The sequence below is a fragment of the Vombatus ursinus genome, unplaced genomic scaffold (assembly GCF_900497805.2).
Source record: "Vombatus ursinus unplaced genomic scaffold, bare-nosed wombat genome assembly UNPS02014811.1, whole genome shotgun sequence".
In the NCBI taxonomy this organism is placed as follows: Eukaryota; Metazoa; Chordata; class Mammalia; order Diprotodontia; family Vombatidae; genus Vombatus; species Vombatus ursinus.
The window spans coordinates 19,809,416-19,831,809 of NW_020954589.1; the positions used below are offsets into that span (position 1 = coordinate 19,809,416).

General features: G+C 41.8%; 1 protein-coding gene across 2 annotated transcripts; it reads right to left on the reverse strand.

Annotated features, from left to right (window-relative positions):
• Positions 1 to 506: 506 nt before the first annotated feature.
• Positions 507 to 10,310, reverse strand: LOC114053521 (trem-like transcript 1 protein). 2 transcript variants are annotated; one of them, XM_027876638.1, is made up of 7 exons: positions 10,197 to 10,310; positions 9,433 to 9,762; positions 4,315 to 4,438; positions 3,737 to 3,781; positions 2,025 to 2,110; positions 1,503 to 1,555; positions 507 to 1,122 (listed from the first exon to the last, which is right to left on the reverse strand). In XM_027876638.1, the coding sequence occupies exons 1-7, from the start codon at positions 10,237 to 10,239 to the stop codon at positions 844 to 846; spliced, it is 960 nt and encodes a 319-aa protein (XP_027732439.1). In that variant the 5' UTR covers positions 10,240 to 10,310; the 3' UTR covers positions 507 to 843. The 2 variants fall into 2 exon arrangements, with proteins under 2 accessions (XP_027732439.1, XP_027732440.1); XM_027876639.1 differs by lacking the exon at positions 3,737 to 3,781 and having other exon boundaries at positions 509 to 1,122.
• Between the last annotated feature and the right edge of the window lie 12,084 nt (positions 10,311 to 22,394).

The following is a 22,394-nucleotide window of genomic DNA, read 5'->3' on the forward strand; positions in this document are numbered from 1 at the left end:
ACATGTACACACACAGACATACACATACACATGCATGCATGCATGCACACACAAAACAGAAAATAGAGCAAGAAATTTAAGAAAGACTTTTTTCACAGGACTCTGGGGAGGAGTACCAATAGCCCTGTCCCTTAGTCCAATTGAAAGAGCATTTGATCCAACTCTCCCCTCCCTACCAGCTTCAAGTACCCTATCCAGGCTGTTTATTGAGGCCAGTTACGGTTTGAATTTATAGCTGAGTGGTAAGATTGTAGAGGCACCAGAATGGTGCAGGGTAGTTCAATGGAAGGAATTTTAAACTTGGGATGAGGAGACTTGAGTTTGATTCCCAGCACAGAAACTAGGTAGTAATGCTACTCAGAGTAAGTCACTTGATTAGGAATCAAACTCAGGTCTCGAGTCAAAGTTCTGAGCTTCTCCCAGCTTCAGTTTCTTCATCTAATAATAGGAAATTTTTGTGTTACCTACTTTGCAGGGATGTTGTGAGGAAAGAATTTTTAGAATCAAAGCACAATAGACATGCAAGTTTTCATCATCATCATCATCATTGCTGTGGGTCAACAGTCATCTCTAGGCCTGAATTTTCCTATTTCTGAAATAAGAGGAATGGAATAGATGATTAACAAAAATTTATTAAGCCTCTACTATATGCCAGGCATTGTGCTAGGACCTGGGAGTACAAATACATGGCCTCCCCTCAAGGAGCTTACATTCTAACGGGGAGGCAAGATCTCTAAAGTCTAAATATTCTTAGGTTCTACGATATGAGATGGACAGAGCCAGACCACAGGAATGATACCCCTATGTACATACTTTCGTGGTAGAGTCAGGGTAGGTAATGAATTAGATTGGTGGGTTCTGGAGGTCAGTTTGCTCCTGAGCAGGTTGAGTGGGGGCCTCTCCACCCTCGGCCCCTGCGGGGAAGACGACGGTCGCATATGTCACAGGCTTAGAGCTGAAATGGACCTGGGGTTCCGATTTAGTTGGGGGAGGTGGAGGTGGTGGCTTTCCTGTTGGGGGACCTAAAGGCGGGTTGGTGTAGGTAGTGTCATCTAAGGAGGGTGGGGTCTCCAGTTTGACATAAGGCATACTTGATGGCTCTTCAGCAGATGTCCTGCTATCCTGCAATGGAAGTAGAAAAATCATGCAGTCTTTCACCTATCCCACAAGAGGGAGCGAAAGGGGATGCCATGACTGATCAGTCTTGAAAATACAGCCAGGAGTACCTCTTGTCCCTCTTGATCAATCAAATCACACATTACCCCTTCCAAATCTTGGGAAATAGAGAGGATGTAGTCTTTTTTTGTTTGGGGGGGCAGGCAAGGTGCATAAGGGCTGCCTCTGGGTAGAAGTGAACAGGAGCAGAGCAAGTAACAGTCATTGCCCAGGCCTGTGCAATCGGGTGAATCTCAGGTCCCTTCTTCACCCTCCTGGCTCCTGGTTTCACTCGGTAATAGGGCCATAGGGAGAAGTAGTGCTGTGGCCACAGAGGGGCCTCTTACCAAGGCTGATGCTTCATTGCTTTGGGATCGCCCACAAATGTCCAGCTTGCACCCTGGCAGGACAGATGATAACATGTTTTTCTCTTGGCCCTGGACCATTAACCCTTCAGATCTACTTACCCCACATAAACTCCTTCCCCAAGCCTGTACCATTGACTACCCCCAATCTTCTTTTTCCCAGCCCCTCCCCAGTTTTCTTCAGATCCACTCACCCTTCTCCTTCAACCCTCTTACAGCCCCTCTTCCACCCCCCACCTATACCCCTACAACTTTCCCTACTTCACTTGCTGGCCCACCCTCAGCCCTATCACCACCCTCTCCCAAATCCCCCCCCCCAACCAAGTCATGTACATTGTAGGGTTGAGGACATAAAGAAAAAGCCCAGTTCGGCAGCTTTCTGATGTGATGGAGGGGAGCAATGGCCTACCCAGAGGCCTGGTCTGTATTTGTCTGGGGAAGATAACTAATGAATGCTACAATGGTAAAGTCAGAATGAAATAGAGAAATGGGGCAGTCACTTACCCATCCTTCCAACGATCACAGCCAGTACCACAGCAGCCACAAGTAGCAGGCTCAGGAGGAGCACAGAACCCCAGACCAAGGGAATGCTGAAGGACAAGAATGTGGTGAGCTCAGCCTTTGAGCCTAAAGAGGGAAGAGATGGGCTTGGGGAAGTTCTCTAGGACTGTAGGGGAGTCTTCAGAGGGCTCTTAGTGGTAGCTTAGAACTCAACAAAGAAATGGGTAAGAAGGAAGACTGTGCCTTGGGTTGTTCTCAGGATCTCCAGGCTGCTTCTACTTTACAGCCCCTGTGTTCTTTGCAGTCCAATGACATTGGCCTCTTCTCTTTCTCAAACAAGAAGCTCCATCTCCTGACTCCTGACATTTTCTCTGCCTGTCCCCTATGCCTGGAATGTTCTTCTCACCTTCCCTAGTTTTTTTCAAGTCCCACCTAAAATCCCACCTTCTATAGGAAGCCTTTCCTCACCCCCCTTTAATTCTAGTGTCTTCTTTCTGTTGATTATCTCCAGTTTATTCTGTATGTAGCATTTTTGTACATAGTCATTTGCATGTTGTGTTCCCTGTTAGACTCCTTGAGAACAAGGACAATCTTATGCCTTTTTTTTTATTCCCAGCACTTAGCTCAGAGCCTGGCACATAGTAGGTGCTTTATCAATGTTTCTTGACAGAATTATTAACTTCATCTTCACTTCCCTGTATTAATTAGTCAACTGGGAGAAAGGACGTCTGCCTCAGTCTGGTCCACCAGATTTAGCCCTGAGGAGAGAACAATGTCTCTTTTTTGGTTTTATTTGGTCCTTAGGGGACAAGGGACATAGTCATTGGATGACTCAGCCCTTCCACACCTTCTACCACCCCTGTGTTTTAGCAAACTTTGCTGCCTGGGCACCAGCTCAGTTCTAGTATTGGATCAGATATCAGATCTACTATCAGATCCAGATAGTCTGAACATTTTTTAGCTAGACACCTAAAATTTAACTTGTCCAAAACTGAACTCAGTATTTTTCTACTCACCAAGCCACCACTGAATTCAAGGTTCACCCCCCCCACCTTTTGTTTAGACTATTATAATCAGTGGTTTGCTGGTAAATATTTAACAGTTAGCTCTCAAGAAAGAAAAATAGTTGCAAAAAGCAAGACTTTTAATTTTAATTTGCATTATAACATTTTCTCCGTCACTTTCTTAAGTCTAGACAACCAACAAAACAATAAATCACCCCATGATTTGTAGCATTTGCTGATTTCTGACGCGCAGATGCTCACACTGGAAATGTAATCATTGGTTCTCTCTACAGCCCATATGCGCTGGCTCCAGCATACCTCTGATTGTGACAGCTCCCTGCTTCACATCTCTTAGCACGACACATCACCCCACATACAGCTGCTAAAGTGAGTTTTTCTTAGGAGCAGATCTAACCATATCACTCCCCTACTCAATCCCAGTGATTCACTAACTCTTGGTTCCATGATAAAACATATACTTCTCTTTTAAAGCTTGTCACAACCTGGCCCCCACCTAGCTTTCCAACCTCATTATATATTACTTATTCTATATTACTAGAGTAGGTAGCTAAGTGGTATAGTGAGAGAAGCAAGAAGACCTGAGTTCAAATCCAGCCTCAGACAATTACTAACAATTCTCTGAGGAAGTCATTTAACCTCTGCATGCCTCAGTTTCCTCTTCAGTAAAATGGGGATAATAATGGCACCTACCTCACAGTGTTGTTGTGAGCAAATGTGGTTATACTTGTAAAGTACCTGGCACATAGTAGGAAGTTATTATTATTATTATTATTATGCTAGTTCATTATTATTACTATTATAAATTACTTCCCTTTCCATACTTTGCTGTTCAGCCCAATTGACTTTATCTGTTTGTCACACCCATTACTCCATCCCTCCTCTCTCTGTACCTTTCTTTATAGGCTGTCTCCTATGCCTGGAATGCACTCCTTCTTTACCTTTGCCTTACAGACTCCCTCCGTTCAGGATGTGCTTAACCATCACCTTCTATAGGAAGCCTTTCTTGATCTCCCTCCCCCACCCTCAATCCCTGCCCCTGGTTAGTGCACTGTCTCCTCAACTACCTTATATTTAACTATCTTGTATTAATTCTGTCCATACTTATGTATATATGTAATAGGATAGAATAGAATCTACCCTCCAATAGAATGTAAGCTCCTTGAGGGTAGGGCTAGTCTCATTCTCTGTCTTTGCATCCCCAGCATCTAGCCTGGCACACAATAGTCAATGTAATAAATGATTGTTAATTGATTTGATTGATCTAGTACCTCCAGTCTTCTCGGTTGGGCTCCACGGGGCTGAAGCTTGGGCTGACTGCAGGATGTTCCACGGGAGCAAAAGTCAAAGTTTCTCCCAAATAGTCTTCCTTGTCCTCCTTATCCTGCCTTGACTCTGAAGCGACATACAACGCCCCCCCCCCCCGCCAAAAAAAGAGGAACTCGGTTAGCTAGTTAGAAACATTCATTGAGTACATGTAGGACCATACAACCTGAACAATGGTGGCGAGATGGGGAGGTAGTAAATGGGAACATGGGGAATTCAGAATTGAGGAGGTAGTAGGGTTTAAGGCTGGAAGGTACAGAGCTATAAACAAGCAAGTTTTGTGCCTGAGGTGAGATGTAGGAAACATTTTCAAAATGTCTTTTTAAGACAAGTAGTTAGGAAGAGATGCTGGTATTTAAGCCTCCATAGGCTGCTGGGGATACCTACCTCAGACTACTGTGGAGGACAGGATAGGGATGGGGGTGATGGGCAGAGTTGAGCTATGGTGAAGCTGAAACTCAAAATCTTCTGTGTTCCTATTTTAACCCATTCTGTTAACTAAATGCTAAGCTCAGTTGATTGTGTGTTACTGGTAGACTGCAAAATGATGTCTAAGTATTCTAAATTATCATACCCTAGGAAAAATCTCCAGTTGCCCTACCCCAGGTATGACTATGAGAAAATGGAGAAGATGGTAAGGACAGAGGTGGGCAGGTGGAAAGATGGTAAATCCAGATTTGGGGAAGCTGGAACAGCAGGTGGGGATAGCTTGAGCAGGGCTGTATTATCCATAGATGTGTCTGATGAAAACAAAAAACCTATGAAAAAAATATTACCGTTTACATTTTTGTTGAATAAAAACTGCACACAAGGTCTATTACTGAATATAACAAAGCTCTTTTATTGAGTGTGTGTGTGTGTGTATGTTTGTGTAGGAGGGAGAGAAGAGGTGGTCCAGACCTGTGATTTCAGTGGGGTCCTAAATTCCTAATAAGGAAATTCCTCCTACCCATACAGATCAGCAAATATTCTGTAACTTATGGACTTAGAGGCAACTCTGTGTTGATACACATAAATGTATATATACATGAATGTATGCATATACTCATATATATAGTATATAAATATGCACATATGTATATGTGTATATATATTTATATGTATATGTATATATATTTTATATATGTATATACACACATATACACACACACATACATATCTGTATAGCTCTCTATACCTACATTAGTAAAACCAGTTGTCTGACTGGGAATTCTCTTTATCGAAATACTCATAAGTCTGGACACTTACACCAATACATGCACACACATTCCTTAGACAAAACATAGATTTAAACTTTGTGTCAGACTTGCAATTTCTTGGTGTAGGAAACTCTTGGTCAGGAAATCCCTTCCACCAATAGAGATCTGCAGCTGCCTGCAACTTAACAGCCTTAAAAAGTTACCTGGGACACAGAGGTAAGTGACTTTCCCAGGGTTACACAGTCAGGATGTGTCCAAGGTGGAACTTGACCATAGTTCTTTTAACTCTGAGACTAGTTCTCTGTTCACTATGTCATGCTAACTCTGTGTGTGTGTGTGTGTGTGTGTGTGTGTATGTATGTGGATAGATAGAAATATATAGACATACAGGTACATCTGTACATATATCTATGTGTCTCTATATATGTATATACGTATATACACACATCAAGGAGAGATACGATACCCAAAGGATTTAAAAATACATCAATCAAAGGTCAGCTCCATCTCTCCTCCACATATAGGAAGTTAATTGAGGCTACCCTGTGTTGCTCTTCCTCATTTCTCCCATCCCTCCATTCCCCTGCACCATAGAGGTTGGATACATTATGTTATTGTTGGTGCAGTAAGAAAAGTATTGGATTAGGAGTCAGAGCAAACTCCTTTGCCGCTTACTTCTGCCTCAGTTTCCTTATTTGTAAAATAAGGAGTTGTACTTCAGGCTCTATGATTCTCACCCATAGTCTTGCTATCTCTTTCCATAGTCAAAAAAGAAACTGTGAGCTCTGGCAGGGGAGGGGAGCAGTGTCCTGAGCAGACTGAGGCACCAAACTGTAGAATATTAAGGAAGAGGGATGGATATGGCAAGAATGGAAATGAGGTAAGTTTATGCCAATGAAATAATTGTACAATAAGAGAAGCCTAGAATGCTCAAACTGTCAGAAACCTTAGACATCACCTCCACCTAACTTCTTTATTTTACAGATGAAAAAACCAAGACTCAGAGAAAAGGAAATGCTTTGCTCTCCTGGTCATGTTTATTTTAGTAGCAGCTAGATGGCTCAATGGATAGAGTGCTGGGCCTAGAGTAGGAAGACCTGAATTCAAATCTGGCCTCAGATACTTAATAGTTGTGTGACCCTGGGCAAGTCACTTAACTATGTTTGGCTTAGTCCACTGGAGAAGAAAATGGCAAAACACTCTAGTATCCTTGTGTAGAAAACCCCAGGGACAGTATAGTCGATGAAGTCATGAAGAGTTGGACACAACTGAACAACACATTTGTTTTATTTCTAAGACATTTTAAAAAATACGAGAACCCTCCCCATTCCCATGGCATAAATTCTAGATATCTCTGTGACTAAATACCATGTACCAAGTTCTACAAAGAGCTGCCTACTTTCTCTCCAAACTTCCTCTTCAACAATATCTCAGCTCTTAGAATAATAGATTTAGAGCTGTAAGATACCTCAGAGGCTGAGTGCTAGCTGAATCCCTTCGTTTTATATGTGAGGAAACTGAGGTTAGGGTGGTTAAGGTGACAAGATTTCAATCCAGGTCCTCTGACACTCAAACCATTGCCATTTTCAGCATACCACACTGTCTTTTTAGGGTGCTAGCCTTAACTGGGTGCTAATAATCTGAATATTTCTCTCTTCCCTTTTAGCAAAGAAGGCTCAACAGCAAAGAAGACTTGAAAAACCTAGAAAAACATTAATATAAGTGGAAGTCATTCTGACTTTTTTTTTCCCCTTCTAATCCTAAAGTTTCCAGAAACCTGTTTCTTGATCTCCACCTTTAGGGCTCCTGCACCCATAATCCCAGCTCTGTCCCCCAGGATCCCAAATTCCATTCATCTCCAATCCTATGAAACATACCACATTTGTCTCCACTCTACACTGCCCCCTGCTCCTGAGAATGGAGCCTGAGAAACAGCAGCCTAACCTCCAGACCCCACCCACCTAGTTCTTGACCCACCTTGATTCCACCATAAAAATATATGTGTGATTTCAATATTTCCTGACTACAGGAGGAACACTTCTTTGTTGTTGTTCACTTGTTTCAGTTGTGTCTGACTTTTCATGACCCCATTTAGGGTTTTCTTGGTAGAGATACTGGAGTGGTTTGCCATTTCCTTCTCCAGATCATTTTACAGATGATAAGACTGAGGCAAACAGAGTTAAGTGACTTTTCCAGGTTACATAGCTAGTAAGTGTCTGAGGCTGGATTTGAACTCAGGTCCTTCTGACTCCAGGTATGGTACTCTATCCACTGTGCCACCTAGCTGCCCCAATGCCAATTTACTGAAAATCATTTAAGGATTTACCAATTCAGTATTTTTTCAGCTTCTGAATTCATCACGACTTGTGTATACACATAGTTCCTATACACATACACATAAATTCATTTCTAAAAGATGTAACTGTACATTTTAAACAAAAAAAAAAACGATTAAAACTAGTATCTCAAATTTGGTCCTAGAGATGAGTTGAGAAAATTCATATTCCTCCTTCCTCTTCAGAGGTGAGTAACTATAGGTGTGGAGTATTGAATATACGGTCAGACATGGCTAATGTGGGTTGATTTTACAGAATTGTGCTATTTATCTTTATTTCCTTTTTCATAAGAAATTGCTCCCTGGCTAGCAGATGGGATAGAAGTATATTTAGAGGTGAGGGAGATGTAGAAACAAAAGATATCAATAAAATGAGGTCCAATCTTTATCCCTTAATATCAATAAAAATGAGAGGACCTATGGTTTCATTGGAATAGGGAACTTCCTCTACCAATGCAGGGAGAGGAATTTAATTCCTTAACCTCTATTTATCTCAGTTTCTTCAACTATAAAATGGATATAATAACTGCACCTAACTCTCTGAGTTGTTGTGAAGATCATCTGGGATTATATTTGTAAAACACTTTGCACAGTGCCTGGCCCATGGTAGTCACTACATAAATGTTTGTTCCTTCCCCTTATAGTTTTAGAAAGGTGACTAGAACAAATAGAAATGGGGACCATTAATCCATACATAAGGATTCCTTTGGGCAGCATATTGACTTCATTTTGAAATTCAATATTATCTATTTTTTTTACTGTATTTTTATTTATTTTCTTAAATACTTCCCAATTATGTTTTGAAATGGTTTGGGTGGCATTCCTGCAGCCAACATGTTTGACATCTCTGGCCTAGAGCACTGAGAGATTTGACTTGCCCAAGGTCATTCAGTCAGCAACTCCCAGAGGTAAGACTTGAACTTAGTTTTTCCTGACTTCAAGGACAGTTCTCTGTCAACTACACTAAGCCACCTAAGAATTTTTTAAAAAATAAACTAGGGTCTCAGTTAGAAAGGCCCTTGGAGGTCATCAAATCCAACCCTACATCTCTTTTTTTGCACATAAGGAAACTGGAGCCTTAAAAATAAAATAATTTCAAAGTCACATAAGCAGTAAATGGCAGAGTAAGGATTTAAACCCAAGTCATCTAACTCCAGATAGGTGCTCAATATACTACATGCTTTTTAAAAATAATTACTTAATTTAAAAAGAAAAGTCATCCTATGTTGAAAATATTGACTGAATAGAAGAAGGATGTGAAGGGGGCAGGGTGGGGAGGAAAGCTCATTCTCTTGTGTTCAGATGACTGGGAACCCAGCTAGAAGTCAGGAATGGAAGGGCCATCATCAGGAGATAGACAAGTTATCTTGGCCTCACCACCCAGAGTGACTTCCTCCCCCTGGAGAGACAGGAAAGGTTATTATCGTCTTCTTCCCATGGCTTGCCATTGGGAGGCACCCTCGGAGAAGGACTTTGCTGGTATCCAAGAGTCCTGGTTACTGAGCTAAAGGTTTCCACATGACACTCACCTGGAGGGGATACTTTCAGAATGAACATGGCCAGGGTCCGGAGCCCTGTGGTTGTCTCCACCATGCAGCCGTATTCACCAGCATCCTCCAGCTGCACCTCATCCATCACCACTTCGAGTACGCCCTCACCCAGGTCGGTGAGGTGGACCCTTTCACTGCCTGGGGTTCTCCTGTCCACAACTGAGGTGACAAGGGGTTGGCATTCTGTGGACAAGAATCGACACCACACCTTCCGGGCCCGAGCATCCTCTTCGTCATAGTGGCACAGCAGGGAGATTGAATCACCGGCAATGGTTTGCAGTATTTCGGGAGCACCTTTGACAATGCAACCTGGAGAAGAAAGAAGCCATAGCATGGCAGGTGGTGCACCTTGCATGAGTAGCTGGTACCTACAGGCATGACAGTAATAGGGGAATACAAGGCTGGTCTCTCCTTCCTTTCTGACTTAAGGATATTGGATGGACCTTAAAGATATCTAAGGCAAGAGTTATGTGTGTGTGATCCTTTTTTAAAATAGTTTTTTTAAATGCATAAAATAAAATATGCAGTATTGCAAAAGAAAACAATTATATTAAATGAAGAAAATTTTTTTTCCATCCAACTTCGTGGTCCCCCTGATATCTGCTTCATAGACCCCAGGTTAAGAACCCCTGATCTAAGGGGACAAAAGGGAGGAGAGGACTGTCTAGGGCATCAGTGCCAAGCAGCCCCATGGGGGTGTCTGAGTGCTCAGGACCCCTTCACCAGCCCTCTTCAGACCTTACCTGTCATACCCAGGAGAAAAAGCAAGAGTAGGGTGAAACCCATAGTGGGATAAGCCAGAGGTTCCGCCGTCCAGGGAGCAGACTGAGCTCAGAGACTCAGTCCAGAGAATGATAGAGGGCCTTCCCAGATGCAGGAAATGCTTTCTCAGGGCACAGTCACATGGGTCTCCTAGTGACCAAAGTAGTGGCAGCTCGGTAGAAGAAGACAAAGAGGGGGAAGAGGCAGGAGGCTGATAGGCACTTCCATTGAGTTGAAGTGGCAGGAGCGGAGAAGGTGCCATATTGAATCAATTTGCCAACTCTCATCAATTCTACCTCCACAACATTTCTGAGACTGTACTAGTTCAGGCCTTCATCACCTTCCACCCGGACTATTGCATTAGCCTCCAGCTGGTCTCTCTGTTTCTAGTATCTCCAATTCATTCTATCACATTGGTATTCCTAAAGCACAAGTCTGACCATGTTGCTGCCCTACTCAAGAAGCCCCAGTGGCTCCCTATTGTTTCTAGGATCAAATGCAAATGACTTCCACTTGGTGTTCAAAGCTCTTCACAATCTACCTCTAGTCCACTACCTTTCTAGGCTCATCGATCACACGTCCCTCTCCTTCATTCCATGTTCCAGCCACATTGGCCCAATTTTTCTTCCTATACTGTATCATGTTTCATTTCCCCCTTGGTGACTTTGCATATTCCTTGGCAGGAATGCTCTTTCCTCACCTCTGCCTCTTGGAGCTGCTATCACCCTTCAAAATTCTGTCCAAGTTCCACCCCCTCCATAAGATCTTCTTGATTTCCCCAGTTATTACTAGTTCTCAAACTCCATCTTATAATTACTTGTCTGTGTATCTGCTGTAGCATTCTCCCCACAGAGACATGGAAGCTACTTGAGAACTCCAGAATGCCTTGCCTCTGTCTTTGTACCTCCAAAGCCCAGCATGGTGACTGGAGCATAGTGTATAACTAATAAAAGCTTTTTGGTCCATTGAGAGCTCTTCTAAGTCCAGGTCTTTCTGACATGATGAAAGAATCCTAAAATATCAGAGTTAAGACTCTTAGAGATTATCTGATGCAACCCCTCCTTCAGTTCCACCCCCCCCCCACCTCAGAGAGAGGAAAATTGGTCCCTTTGGCCACTTCAGTAAGTTACTGGCAAAGCTGGGATGAGAACCCAGATTTTCTGACACCCCCCTACCTCCATTTTAGTATTCTTTTCACTATTGCCGAGATATGGGGAATAGGGACTCCAGGAAATCTTGGCACACTATAGGACTGGATCCTCACCAAGTAAGTGAAGGGAGGCTAGTGGCAACTTGAGAAAAGGGAAAGAGGAAAACAGGCTCTTTGGAGTCTTAGAACCATAGACTTCTAGAATATCAGTGCTCAGAGATCCCTTAGGGACCACAAACAATCTCTTCATATTACAAATGATGAAACTTTCACGAGGAAAGGGGATGTCAGTTGTCCTCATCACAGAAAGTAGTTAGAGTCAGCTAAGTGGTGCAGTGGGTAGAGCTGCAGGCCTGGAGTTAGGAAGGCCTGAGTTCAAATCTAACCTCAAACATCTAATACTACCAGTTGTTGTTGTTGTTCAGTTGTGTCAGACTCTTCATGACCCCATTTGAGGTTTTCTTGGCAAGGTTACTAGAGTGGTTTGCCATTTCCTTCTCCAGATTATTTTACAGATGAGGAAACTGAGGCAAGAAGAGGTTAGTGACTTGCCCAGGGTCACATAGCTAGTACATGTCTGAGGCTAGATTTGAACTCAGGTCTTCCTGACTTCAGGCCCAGCGCTCTACCCACTGCACCACCTAACTGCTCCTGTACTACCACTAGATAACATTTATATAGCACCTACTATGTGCCAGGCACTGTGCTAAGTGCTTTACATACTATCTCATTTGATCCTCACAACAACCCTGAAAAATAGCTACTATTATTATCCCCATTTAACAGATGAAGATAAAGAAACTGAGTCAGACAGAGGTTAAGTGACTTGCCCAAGGTCACATAGCTATTAAGTATCTGAGGCCAGATTTGAACTTATATTTTCCTGACTCTAGGCCAGGTGCTTTACCCTCTACATCACTTAGCTGCCTATTTGCAACTGAAACCTAGGTTTCCTTACTCTTAGTACAAAGTCTTTCCACTGTATCACATTGCCTCTCAAAGTTAAATTCACTTATGTGTTTTTAGGCCAAACTGGACTCAGTTTTGCTGCATTTTTGTAAATGGCCTAATGAGATTCCTCACAGAGTAGTAAAGTAGAATTACTGGAGCCCAGAGAGGGGAAACTGAGGTTTTGCTCCAGGGTACCAAAATCTAAGACTGGGGAAAAGTGTACTTTCTCCCTCTAGAGTCCTCTGGCCTGTCATCTTTGAGCCTCTTATGGACCGCTGACTGTCCTGCTCTCTTAGAATCCCACTGCCATGTTGTTCCCCTCTCACCAGCTCTCAACTCCTGGTGCCTCCAGAAGTTGTTGACTTTGATGTTGGGGAACAAGCTGGACTCTTTGCAAAGTGAACCACGCTTGACCTTTCCTTGAAGAAGATCGATCTGTGGGTCAATGAAAGTGAAGGTCAGTATTCTAGCCAAAGCCTTCCTACATATTAGATGAATATTCTATAGCTCAGCCCTGCCCTGCTATAGTCCCTGGCATCGTTGCCCTCCTGTGTAGATGTCTTCCTCTCCTCCACAACACCAGAGTTCCTAAATGATGACAGATTTCCCACTCTACACAACACAGTGTGATGAGATTAATGACTTCCCTATGAAGGATATGAGTTAGGAGGATTACAAGGGGTCTAGGCTTTGGTCTTGGTCATTGGTGTAGAAAGTAGGACTGTTCACCTAACCACTTCTTCAGGATAATAGGAGTTATGGGATTAGGGATCAGGTAGTATGAGTTTCTATTCACAGAACGCATAGTAGTAGGAAGGAGCAGTGATGGCCTTAATGATAATCCCCTTAATAAAAGGATTTGTTCTGTGAAGTTTGGATTCAGTCAAAGGGCCGCATTTGAGGACCTATGTGGCCTTGAGGCTGCAGGTTCCCCACCCCTAGAAGTCCTTAGACATTCCATCCTATGGCCTGGCTTTCCTTTCGTACATTTATGTCCATCAAGGAGTTTCCTTTACAAATTGGAAAGTGAGATGGAATATTTGCTTTATGGTTCTACCAGTAAGCCAGTTTCACTAGAATTTAAAGGATGTAAAGAGTATTGTGAGACTTCTGTTAAGAGGGATGAGTGAGTGGTTATGCCTTGGCCCAGCTTCACATCATCAGCTCAAAAGAATAAGAAACGTGCCAATGTCAAAGAACAAGAAAAAAGAAAGAGAGGAAAGGAAAAAAAATTCTTCCAAAGAAAATTTCCCTGAAAAAAAAAATAGTTGAGACTAAAGAAATCAGTAATCATAAAAGAGGCCACAGTAGAAAAATGGGATAAATGAAATCAAGGAGAAATCTCTAGGAATAATGCTGTAATAATAAGTTCTCATATAATCATAGAAATGCAGATGAAGACAACCTTAATTCACCACCTTGTAACCACTGGAATGACAAAAATAGAAAAAAAAAAGATAAAAGATAAAATCCAGTGTTGTCAGTTGTGGGAAAACAGATACTCTAATACATTATTCATGAAACTGTAGACTAGTAGAAATATTCTGGAGAAAAATGTGATAATATTCAATAAAATATAAAAATGGATCATACCTTTTGATGTAGGGATTCTCATGCTGGGACTTCATTACTGTTGTGTGTTTTTAAACTAAATGAATATTTAAAAATGAACAAACATTTTACTATTAAGTTCCTAAAAAGACTTATCTGCTTTTATTGTCTCTGCTTCATCAACACTCAATTACTTCTCCCCACTATAATGAGGCCTCTGACCCACCACTGTATCCCTACTGCTTTCTCAAACCTTTTCTTAACTACTAAATTCATGTCTTTTCCAAGTCTTCTTTGCAGTTTTTGACACTTTTGACTACTACCTCTCTTTCTAGACACTATACCCTTTCTTGAGTTCCTTGACACTGTTTTCTTCTGGTTTTTCTACCTTCATGATCTTACCTTTTAAAAACAAATTCTAAATTTAGTGAACACAACAAAGACCATTTCCATATACAAAGTAGAATATAAAAAGGATTGTAAATGAAATGATGAGTCTCTATTATATGTTGTTTCCTTTTTAAATAAATTCAATATGTTCCTTCAGAGCTGTCCCACTTGCCTGTGTTTCCTTCTCAATATCTGTTCTCTTCTATGCATTTTTTTAAAAAAATGCTTCAATGATTTCCTTTTCTTTGTTTTCTCCTTTTTGGGGGATGGAGGTGGTGGCAAGGCATAATTAGCTTTCCATCCAAACCTCCTACCACAAATAATAAAAAAAAGAAAACACAATTCTTTCAGCAAATAAATGTAGTCAAGCAAAATAAATCCATACATTTTCAATGTCCTAAAATGTATGTCTCATTATGCATCTTGATTCCATTACTCCTCTGTCAGAAAATGGATAACATGTTTCATCATCAGCCTTCTGGAGTCATGTTTGCTGACCCCACCTTTATAGTCTCTTTTGCTCCTCTATTGTTCATATCATGTCCCCTAAGCATGCTTATCCTTTTAGACTCTGTCCTGTGTTCTTACCTCTTCTTTCTCTACTCTCTTTCCTTTGAGAGCCTATTGGACATTTCAAGCTAGATGCCCTGGAGATATCTTAAATTTAACATTGTCCATGAATGAACTCATTTTCTCCATGCCCCCCTGCTCCCCAACCCACTGTTCTTCCAAACTTCCTTATTTCTGTCAAGGCACCACTTTTCTTCTAGTATCCAGGTTCCTAACATTAGCATTATTCTTGACTCTTCACTTTTCCTTTTCCCATATATGCAATCAATTGTCAAATATTGCTGTTTTTACCTCCACATTCCTTGAATGCAATTCCTTCTCGCTCTTCACACAGTCACCACTTTGGGTTCAGACCCTCCTTCATCTCTTCCCTAGGTTATGGCTTCCATTGCTTTCTAATTTGTCTCCCTGCTTTGAGTCTTTTCCCTTTTCAGTTCATTCTCTACACAGCTGCCAAAATGATTGTCCTGAAGTACAGATCTGACCACATTGATCCCTTACTCAACAAATTCCAGTGGCCCTCTATTACCTCTACAATAAAATATATGCTTCTTTGGCTTTTAATGCCACTTAACCTCTTGGAGTCTTATTTTCTATATCTTTAAAATGAAAATAATATATATATATTTACATAACAATATTTAATGCTATCTACTTTATAGTATTATTATGAGGGAAGTTTTATTTGAATGGGAACTATTATTATTATTATTATTATTATTCCTAAACCTTCTTGCCCAAACCATGCTTCACTCTACTCTCTTCTTTCCATCCACCTGCTTAACAACCTTCTTGCCAACCACCTTGTTAAATTCATATCCTTTCCTTCCTGGACCTCTATAGTTCTAGAACCATGAAGCATGATCAAATTCATTTTATTGTTCCTGGTTGGGGTATGTCAACCCACTACCCCATGGCACCACTCATCATCCTTGTAACTTTGTTGGACAAAATGCTTCTCCTGGGCCATGACTCCTATATATGTATTGTTTCTTCCATTTCAGTATCAGCTCCTTGAGGTAAAAACCTGCTTTTTCTTTTATATTGATATCCCCAATATCTAGTATAGTACTTGGTACATAGTAAGTGCCTATTAAATACTTTTAAAAATATTCTGTGGAAGAAAATAGTGATATCTAATTCCCATGCTCTGGCAGATGAATAGGTGGACTGGTGGCTGTCAGGTTGATTCCAGACTTGGCTGCGAGTTTTCATGAATCCTTGTTTGTCAGTTCCTGAAAGGGGAGGTGATAACCTCAGTCTCTTCTTCACCAACTTCAAAAAGTCCCTCTACTCTCCCTCTAGATAAGGAAACAGAAAACTGAGGAGAGATGAGGAGTTAGAGGAAGAGGAGAGATGGCTACTGTTCCCTTCAAACAGAGACCCTGGCATTCCTTACCCTCTCCCAACACCCACCAGATCTATGGTCTCCTCTCATCTTCAATGTCTTTCTGCAAACTACAGTTACAAAATGGTAGATGTTGAAAAGGCCATGGGAATACAGAGACACTAATGCTCTATTGGAGAAGTGAGAAGTTAGCCTGGGAATTTTTTGAAAAAAAAAGCCCTTCACAAACTGGCCCCCTCCCACCTTTCTAGCCTTCTTACACTTTATTCCCCTCCCCATGTACTCTGTGATTCAGTAACACTGGGCTCTTTGAAGATCCTTCCATAAGACACTCCATCTCTCAAATCCAGGCATTTCTCTCCCTCCTCATCTCTGCCTCCTGGTTTTCCTGGCTTCCTTCAAGTCCCAGCTAAAATCTCATCTTCAATAAAAAGCTTTTCCTGATCTTCCTTAATCCTAGTGTTTTCCTTTTGTGTATTATCTCCAAATTATCCTGTTTACATTTTGTTTGAAGTGGCGACTGAGAAGATGATGGTGCTGACCTCTACATGGAGCTCAAAATAGAGGAAAAGTTCCTATGGATAAAAAAAATTAGTATTTGCAGCAGCACCTTTTTATTACAGCAAAGAATTTGAAGGAATACAGGTGCTCATTGATTGAACAAGTTGCGGTATATGAATATAACAGAATACTATTATACTTAAAGAAATAATGAATATGAATCAAAAGGTCATAGTCTTAAAGTTGGAAGAGATTTTAGATGCTTTAAAGTCCATTTACCCCTCACTTTATAGGTGATAAAACTGAAGCTCAGTGAGGTTAATTGACTTGCTCAGGGTTACATTGTGGTAATCATAAGAAGCAAGATTGGAACCCAGGTCTTACTCCAAATCCAGCACTCAATCCATTACAATGTAGTGGTCCTTGGGTGCAGCCTTTTGACTGAGTCCAAATTTAATAGAACAAATCCTTTTATTAAAGGCATTTGTTCTATAAAGGTTGAATTCAGTCAAAGGGCTGCACTTGAGGACCTAGAGGACCACAGGCTCCCTACACCTGCACTATATCATCTTGCTACTCTGAAGAAGTCAAAGAAAGACACACATGAACTAATGTGAAGTGCTGTAAGCAGAATCAGGTAAATAATTTATATGATGACAATAATGGTGAACAACATTGAAAGACTTTCTGAGTTCTTGTCAATTTAATGTCCAATTGAGTGTGGTGGTCAGAATGAATATAGTGCATCATATGTGGTCTGTCCAAGAAGATGTTATCATCTCCTTTATCCTGAACACTAATCTTCCTTTAATGCAGACTAAGCATTTTTGACTGCTGTCTCATTTGTTTGCTTATATTAAGCTTATAGTTCACTCAAAGCCCCATTTTTTCAAATGTCTGATGTTTTTAGATCACTATTCTTAAAATTCTTCATTTTAAATTAGCATTTTAAAACATTAATTTCTTGAGATGGGAGTGGGGGTAAAAGGGCCACACAAAGGGACATGTGTGAGGGTAGGGAAAGGGAGGCAAAAGGAAAAATGACCCAAAGTATGTGCTTTCATGGAAACCTATTAATAAGTGTGTGTGCTTGTGTTTGTATTGTGTGTGTATCTGCTTGAGGCTAAATATTAGAAGCAGGAAGTAAGGTTAGAGGATCATAGGACCATAGATGTAGAGATGGAAGGGACCTCAAAGACCACCAAATCTAACCTTTTTGTTTTACAGATGAGGAGACTGAGTTCTGGGGAGTTAAGTCTCAGACTTTTAGTCCCAGTTCCCAGCCCTGTCCTTTGGATGACTGTTTCTCTTCCTCTATTTCATGAGAGGAAAGTGACTTGTCCTGTAGCTCAAATGAGGCAACTTCACATGCTACTGAGTCATCAAAGCAGAGATAGATCCAGACCAAGACTGCCATCAGAGGAAGGTGGGGGTGGTGACAAAGAGGGAGACTTAAGGGTCACGGTCTTGAGGGGGATAAAGGCAGAGCCAGAGAGTTTTGGAGAAGGGAAGGAGAAAGGGTTGAGGAATAGGGTCTGGGAGGAAATGAGGGAAATAAGGGGATGGCAGAAAGAAGTAGAAAGAGGGAAGATCTAGGACTGGCAGGGATTGAGGAGAGGACTCAGGGGAAGAGAATCAAAGTAGAAAATCTGGTACTGAGGTCCAGAGGAGTATCTGAGGGTTAGGAAAAGGCATTTGGGAAAGGGCCTGGGATCTGGAGAGTAGAATAGGGGGTAGGCAAAGGAGTAGAGGGGAAAGGAGGAGCTCAGGGCCTGGGCTTTAGATTTGGGGGTGGAAGGAGTCATGGTTTGGGTGATAAGGCTGAAGGGGGGCCTATAGCTTCCTTCCCCAAAGTCGTAAAACCAGCAGTGTTTGAATTCCTGGCCCTAGTTGGGTGGCACCCCAGGTCTGGGATAAGCCCACCAAAGAAAGGGTCATTGGAGTCGACAGTGTCACACAGAAGCTTCCAAAGCTGATGGTTTCTGAGGCTGCATTGAAAGAGACAAAGAAGGAATGATAACACCACCTTACTCTGCCCTGATCTGATTAGGTTATATTTTGAAAGCCACATTTCAGGAAAGACATTGATAAGTTCAGTAGGCATGTAAGCAAGATAGTGGAAAAACTACAGAGACAATATCACGAGTCCAAAAGAACTGGAGATATTTATATTAAGGAAGAAAAGACTTAGGGGTATCATAATAATTGTCTTCAAATGTCAAGTAGAAAAGAAATTAAGTATGTTCTGCCTGGAAAATTGGGAGAAAGCTATGGAGAGACAGACTTTAGCTCTACTTAAGGGAAAAATTCCAAATAATAGAACCATCCAAAAGTAGAAGACCTTGAATACCAGATTAATGAATATGAATTTTGGGACTTGGTTGTTAAATAACTGTGTGACCTCAGGCAAGTCACTTTCTCCTTCTGAGTCCTCTAATATGTAGGGGAAGCAGCTAGATGGCACAATGGATAGAGCTTTAGGCTTGGAGTCAGAAAGACCTGAGTTCAAATCCAGTCCCGGACACTTCTGGCTGTGTGAACCTTGGTCAAGTCACTTAACCTCTGATTCCCTTAATTTCCTCACCTATAAAGTGGAAATAATAATAGCATCTACCTTCCAAGGTTGTTAGGAGGATCAAATGAGAAAATATTTGTAAAGTGCTTAGCATAATGCCTGGCACATAGTAGGCATTTGATGAATATTTGTTTCCTTCTTTCTTTCTTTGTAATACGAGGGGTTGGATTGGTTGAAGCAGGACTCTATTTTCGGGGTGGAGGGCAAACTGTCTCAAGCTTCAGGGGTTTTGTGCAGCTGTTTTCAGAGATACTTCTGGGGACCTGTAAGTTGTCATTTCTTCCAAGGCGGTGTGATCTGAGGAGAGTTGTTTACTCCTCTACTGGCCTGTGATATGGTCTGTGAGTGACCACAAGCACTCTTTTCTGCCCTGGAATTGTGAGGAGGGTCCCCCCTCCACTGCTGCCACAAGCTCTGCCATTCCAGTGCTCCTCCTCACCCTGGAACTGCCACCCAGCACTGTGACCCAGATCTGAGTATGGGCAAAGCAAGAGTTCTGACCTCAGTGCTAGCAAAAAGACCCTCGTAACCTCCTTCTGACGGGTTGTTTGTCCCCCTTACCATCTGTGGGCTGAGAGCTGCAGAAGCGCTGCTGCCACTGCTGATTCAGTCACTCTCAAGGCCTGCTCCTGATTTGCTGTGGCTGGGCCTGTGCTGGTGCGGCCTGCCCCGGACTGTGCTTCTCTCTCACCCTGGTGCAGTAGACCTTTCCTGCTAACCTTGCAAGTTGTCTTGGGCTGTAAATTTGTTTCACTCCATCTTTTTGTGGGTTTTGCTATTCTAGAATTTATTTAGAGTCATTTTTAAGAGTATTTGGAGGGGTTTGGGGGAGAGCTTAGGCAAGTCCCTGCCTTTACTCCGCCATCTTGGCTCAGGACTCTTTTCAAGTATTGAGTCGCTTAAAGCACTTCTGACTTCCGTATTCAAGAGTGAATCTGGAAGAGGCCAACCCCACTAGAGATTGCTGAAGGAAAAGATGCTGACAAGAAGCTGACATGAGGGGAGTCGGCAGTCTTCATCATGTCTCTATCTCCGGCTTGCTACACTAGAAACTTTGGAGAGTTGGGTGAGATCTAGGATATTATCTCTTGGTTGAGCTGAGTTACCTTGCTCCCAGTGGGAGAGCTCCTTCACTCTGTATCGTCTGGTATATATCCTCCTATGTATACCTTCTCTGATTTCTGTTTTACTGCAATTTGGACAAATGGATTTCTTTGTTATTTGTTATGTGTGTTCTTTGTGAAACTTGTATTTGGTGGGAAAGGTCGCACTTCGGATATAGGGCTTGAAGGCCTCATTTCCCCATTAAAGCATTCAGAAGTTAGCTTGAACTTGAAAACCATATCCCCTAGACTAATAATATTTGATACTAAAACTAGAACTATATCTGGTCCTCATAATATTTGCAGGACCAGATAGATAGAGTTCTAGTTTTAGTATCCCCTCTCTCTGAGGAGAGCAGAATGGCCAAACCTCTGGCCCCCATATCCTGCTTCCCTTCCTGGCAGGAATTAAAGTCTCCCCTGGAGAAGGGTGAGGGGAGAAGAGGCTAGAGATATGCATTCTGCTTCCCTTCAAGCCACAATGACACCCCTATACTACATGTAGGGAGACAGCTCTCAAACACGTAGGGCCTTGCTGCAAGTTGGACCTCTCTAGACTTGGACAAATGGGTTTACTTACTATTTGCTATTTTGATGGTCTTTTGTATACTCAACATTTGGTTGGAGGGAGCCCAGCTAGTGAGTATAAACTAAGAGCTTCTTGTTGTTCAGTTGGGTCTGACTTTTCGTGACCTCATTTGGGGTCTTCTTGGCAGATAGTGAAGTAGTTTGCCATTTCCTTCTCCAGCTTATTTTATAGATGAAGAAAATGAGGCAAACACGATTATGTGACTTGCCCAGGGTCACACAGCTAGTATGTATCTGAGGCCAGATTTGAACTCAGGAAGATTGACTTGAGGCCCAGCACTCTATTGGCTGTGCCACCTAGCTGCCCCAAAACCAAGAGCTATCTTACCTCTTGAAGAATGATCAAGACTCAGGCCAAAGTGGCTGCTTGAATGGAGACTGGCTGTTTCACTCCCCATACCTACTTTAGCAAATATCTGAAATCTATTCCGGACCAATTACAATTGGAATTACAATTAGAAATTATAGTGAGTTCTTCCATCCCAGAACTTCACCAAAAAGCAACCAGCAGCTTACATACAATAAAAAAGGGGACCACCAGCAAAGCCAAGGCAAGGTCCAGTGTACAGTCAAATAAATCCAGTTTCCCAAAACAACCAGCAATAGGTGAGAAACATATAATATGCAAGCCTTAAGGTCTGGAGGCAGTAAGAGCTGAAAGCCCCCTGAAAAAGCCTCAGGGTGGTCAGAAAGCCCCAGGTTGAGGACCATGTAAGCTCTGGGGATCAGAAAAAAATAGAGCAGCCTGATAGCACTCAGATGGACCAGGCTCAGAGATTTCAGGGTCCCTAGCATTCAGTTCTGAGGTATTAGACAACGGATTCTTGTCCTGTGATGCATTATAATTGCTCATTTAAAAAATTTCCAATAAATATATTTCAATATAATTGGTTTCCTCTATAATCCAATATATTTTATTTTCTACATTTGAAAACACTACTCTGAGAAAGGGCCCATAAGCTTCAACTGTACTGTCAAAGAAGTCTAATAACACAAAAACATTTAATAATCCCTGCCATAGACGGCCCTGAAGATTCGATATTCTGAACCACAAAGATCTGAGGGATGGAGAGAGGTGAGCACAAGTAACCTTGGGAGGTGAGCATCTCAGGGGGCCCAGTTCAAGACTAAGCAAGGCTGACCACTCCACCCAAGAACACAATGTGGGGTGGAGATTGACCCTGAAATAAAGTCCTAATTTAGGAATTAAAGCTGGAAAGATTACTAAATCCAAGAAGACATCAGCCAGTATATAAGAAATTACAAATCTAAAGATCCACCAAAGGAACAACTGTTAACATCTGCAGGCAGAGACTGAAATTATAAAAAAAAAAAAGAATTTTCCAGAAAGATTGAACAAATATCTCAAATAAATGAAGGGATTGGAAAAAAAAGATGAAATAAAAGCTCTGAAGGAATAAATTAGAAAGAAAATAAATAGCTTAGAAGAGA

Bases quoted from the DNA above. Each gene is read 5' to 3' on its own strand.
- LOC114053521 (XM_027876638.1), bottom strand. From the start codon at position 10,239: ATGGGTTTCACCCTACTCTTGCTTTTTCTCCTGGGTATGACAG. The intron at 4,439-9,432 runs GTGAGTGTCATG...ATGTCGCTTCAG, and splicing joins TCTGAAAGTATCCCCTCCAG to AGTCAAGGCAGGATAAGGAG. The intron at 1,556-2,024 runs GTAAGTGACTGC...CTGTCCTGCCAG, and splicing joins TGTGATCGTTGGAAGGATGG to GGTGCAAGCTGGACATTTGT.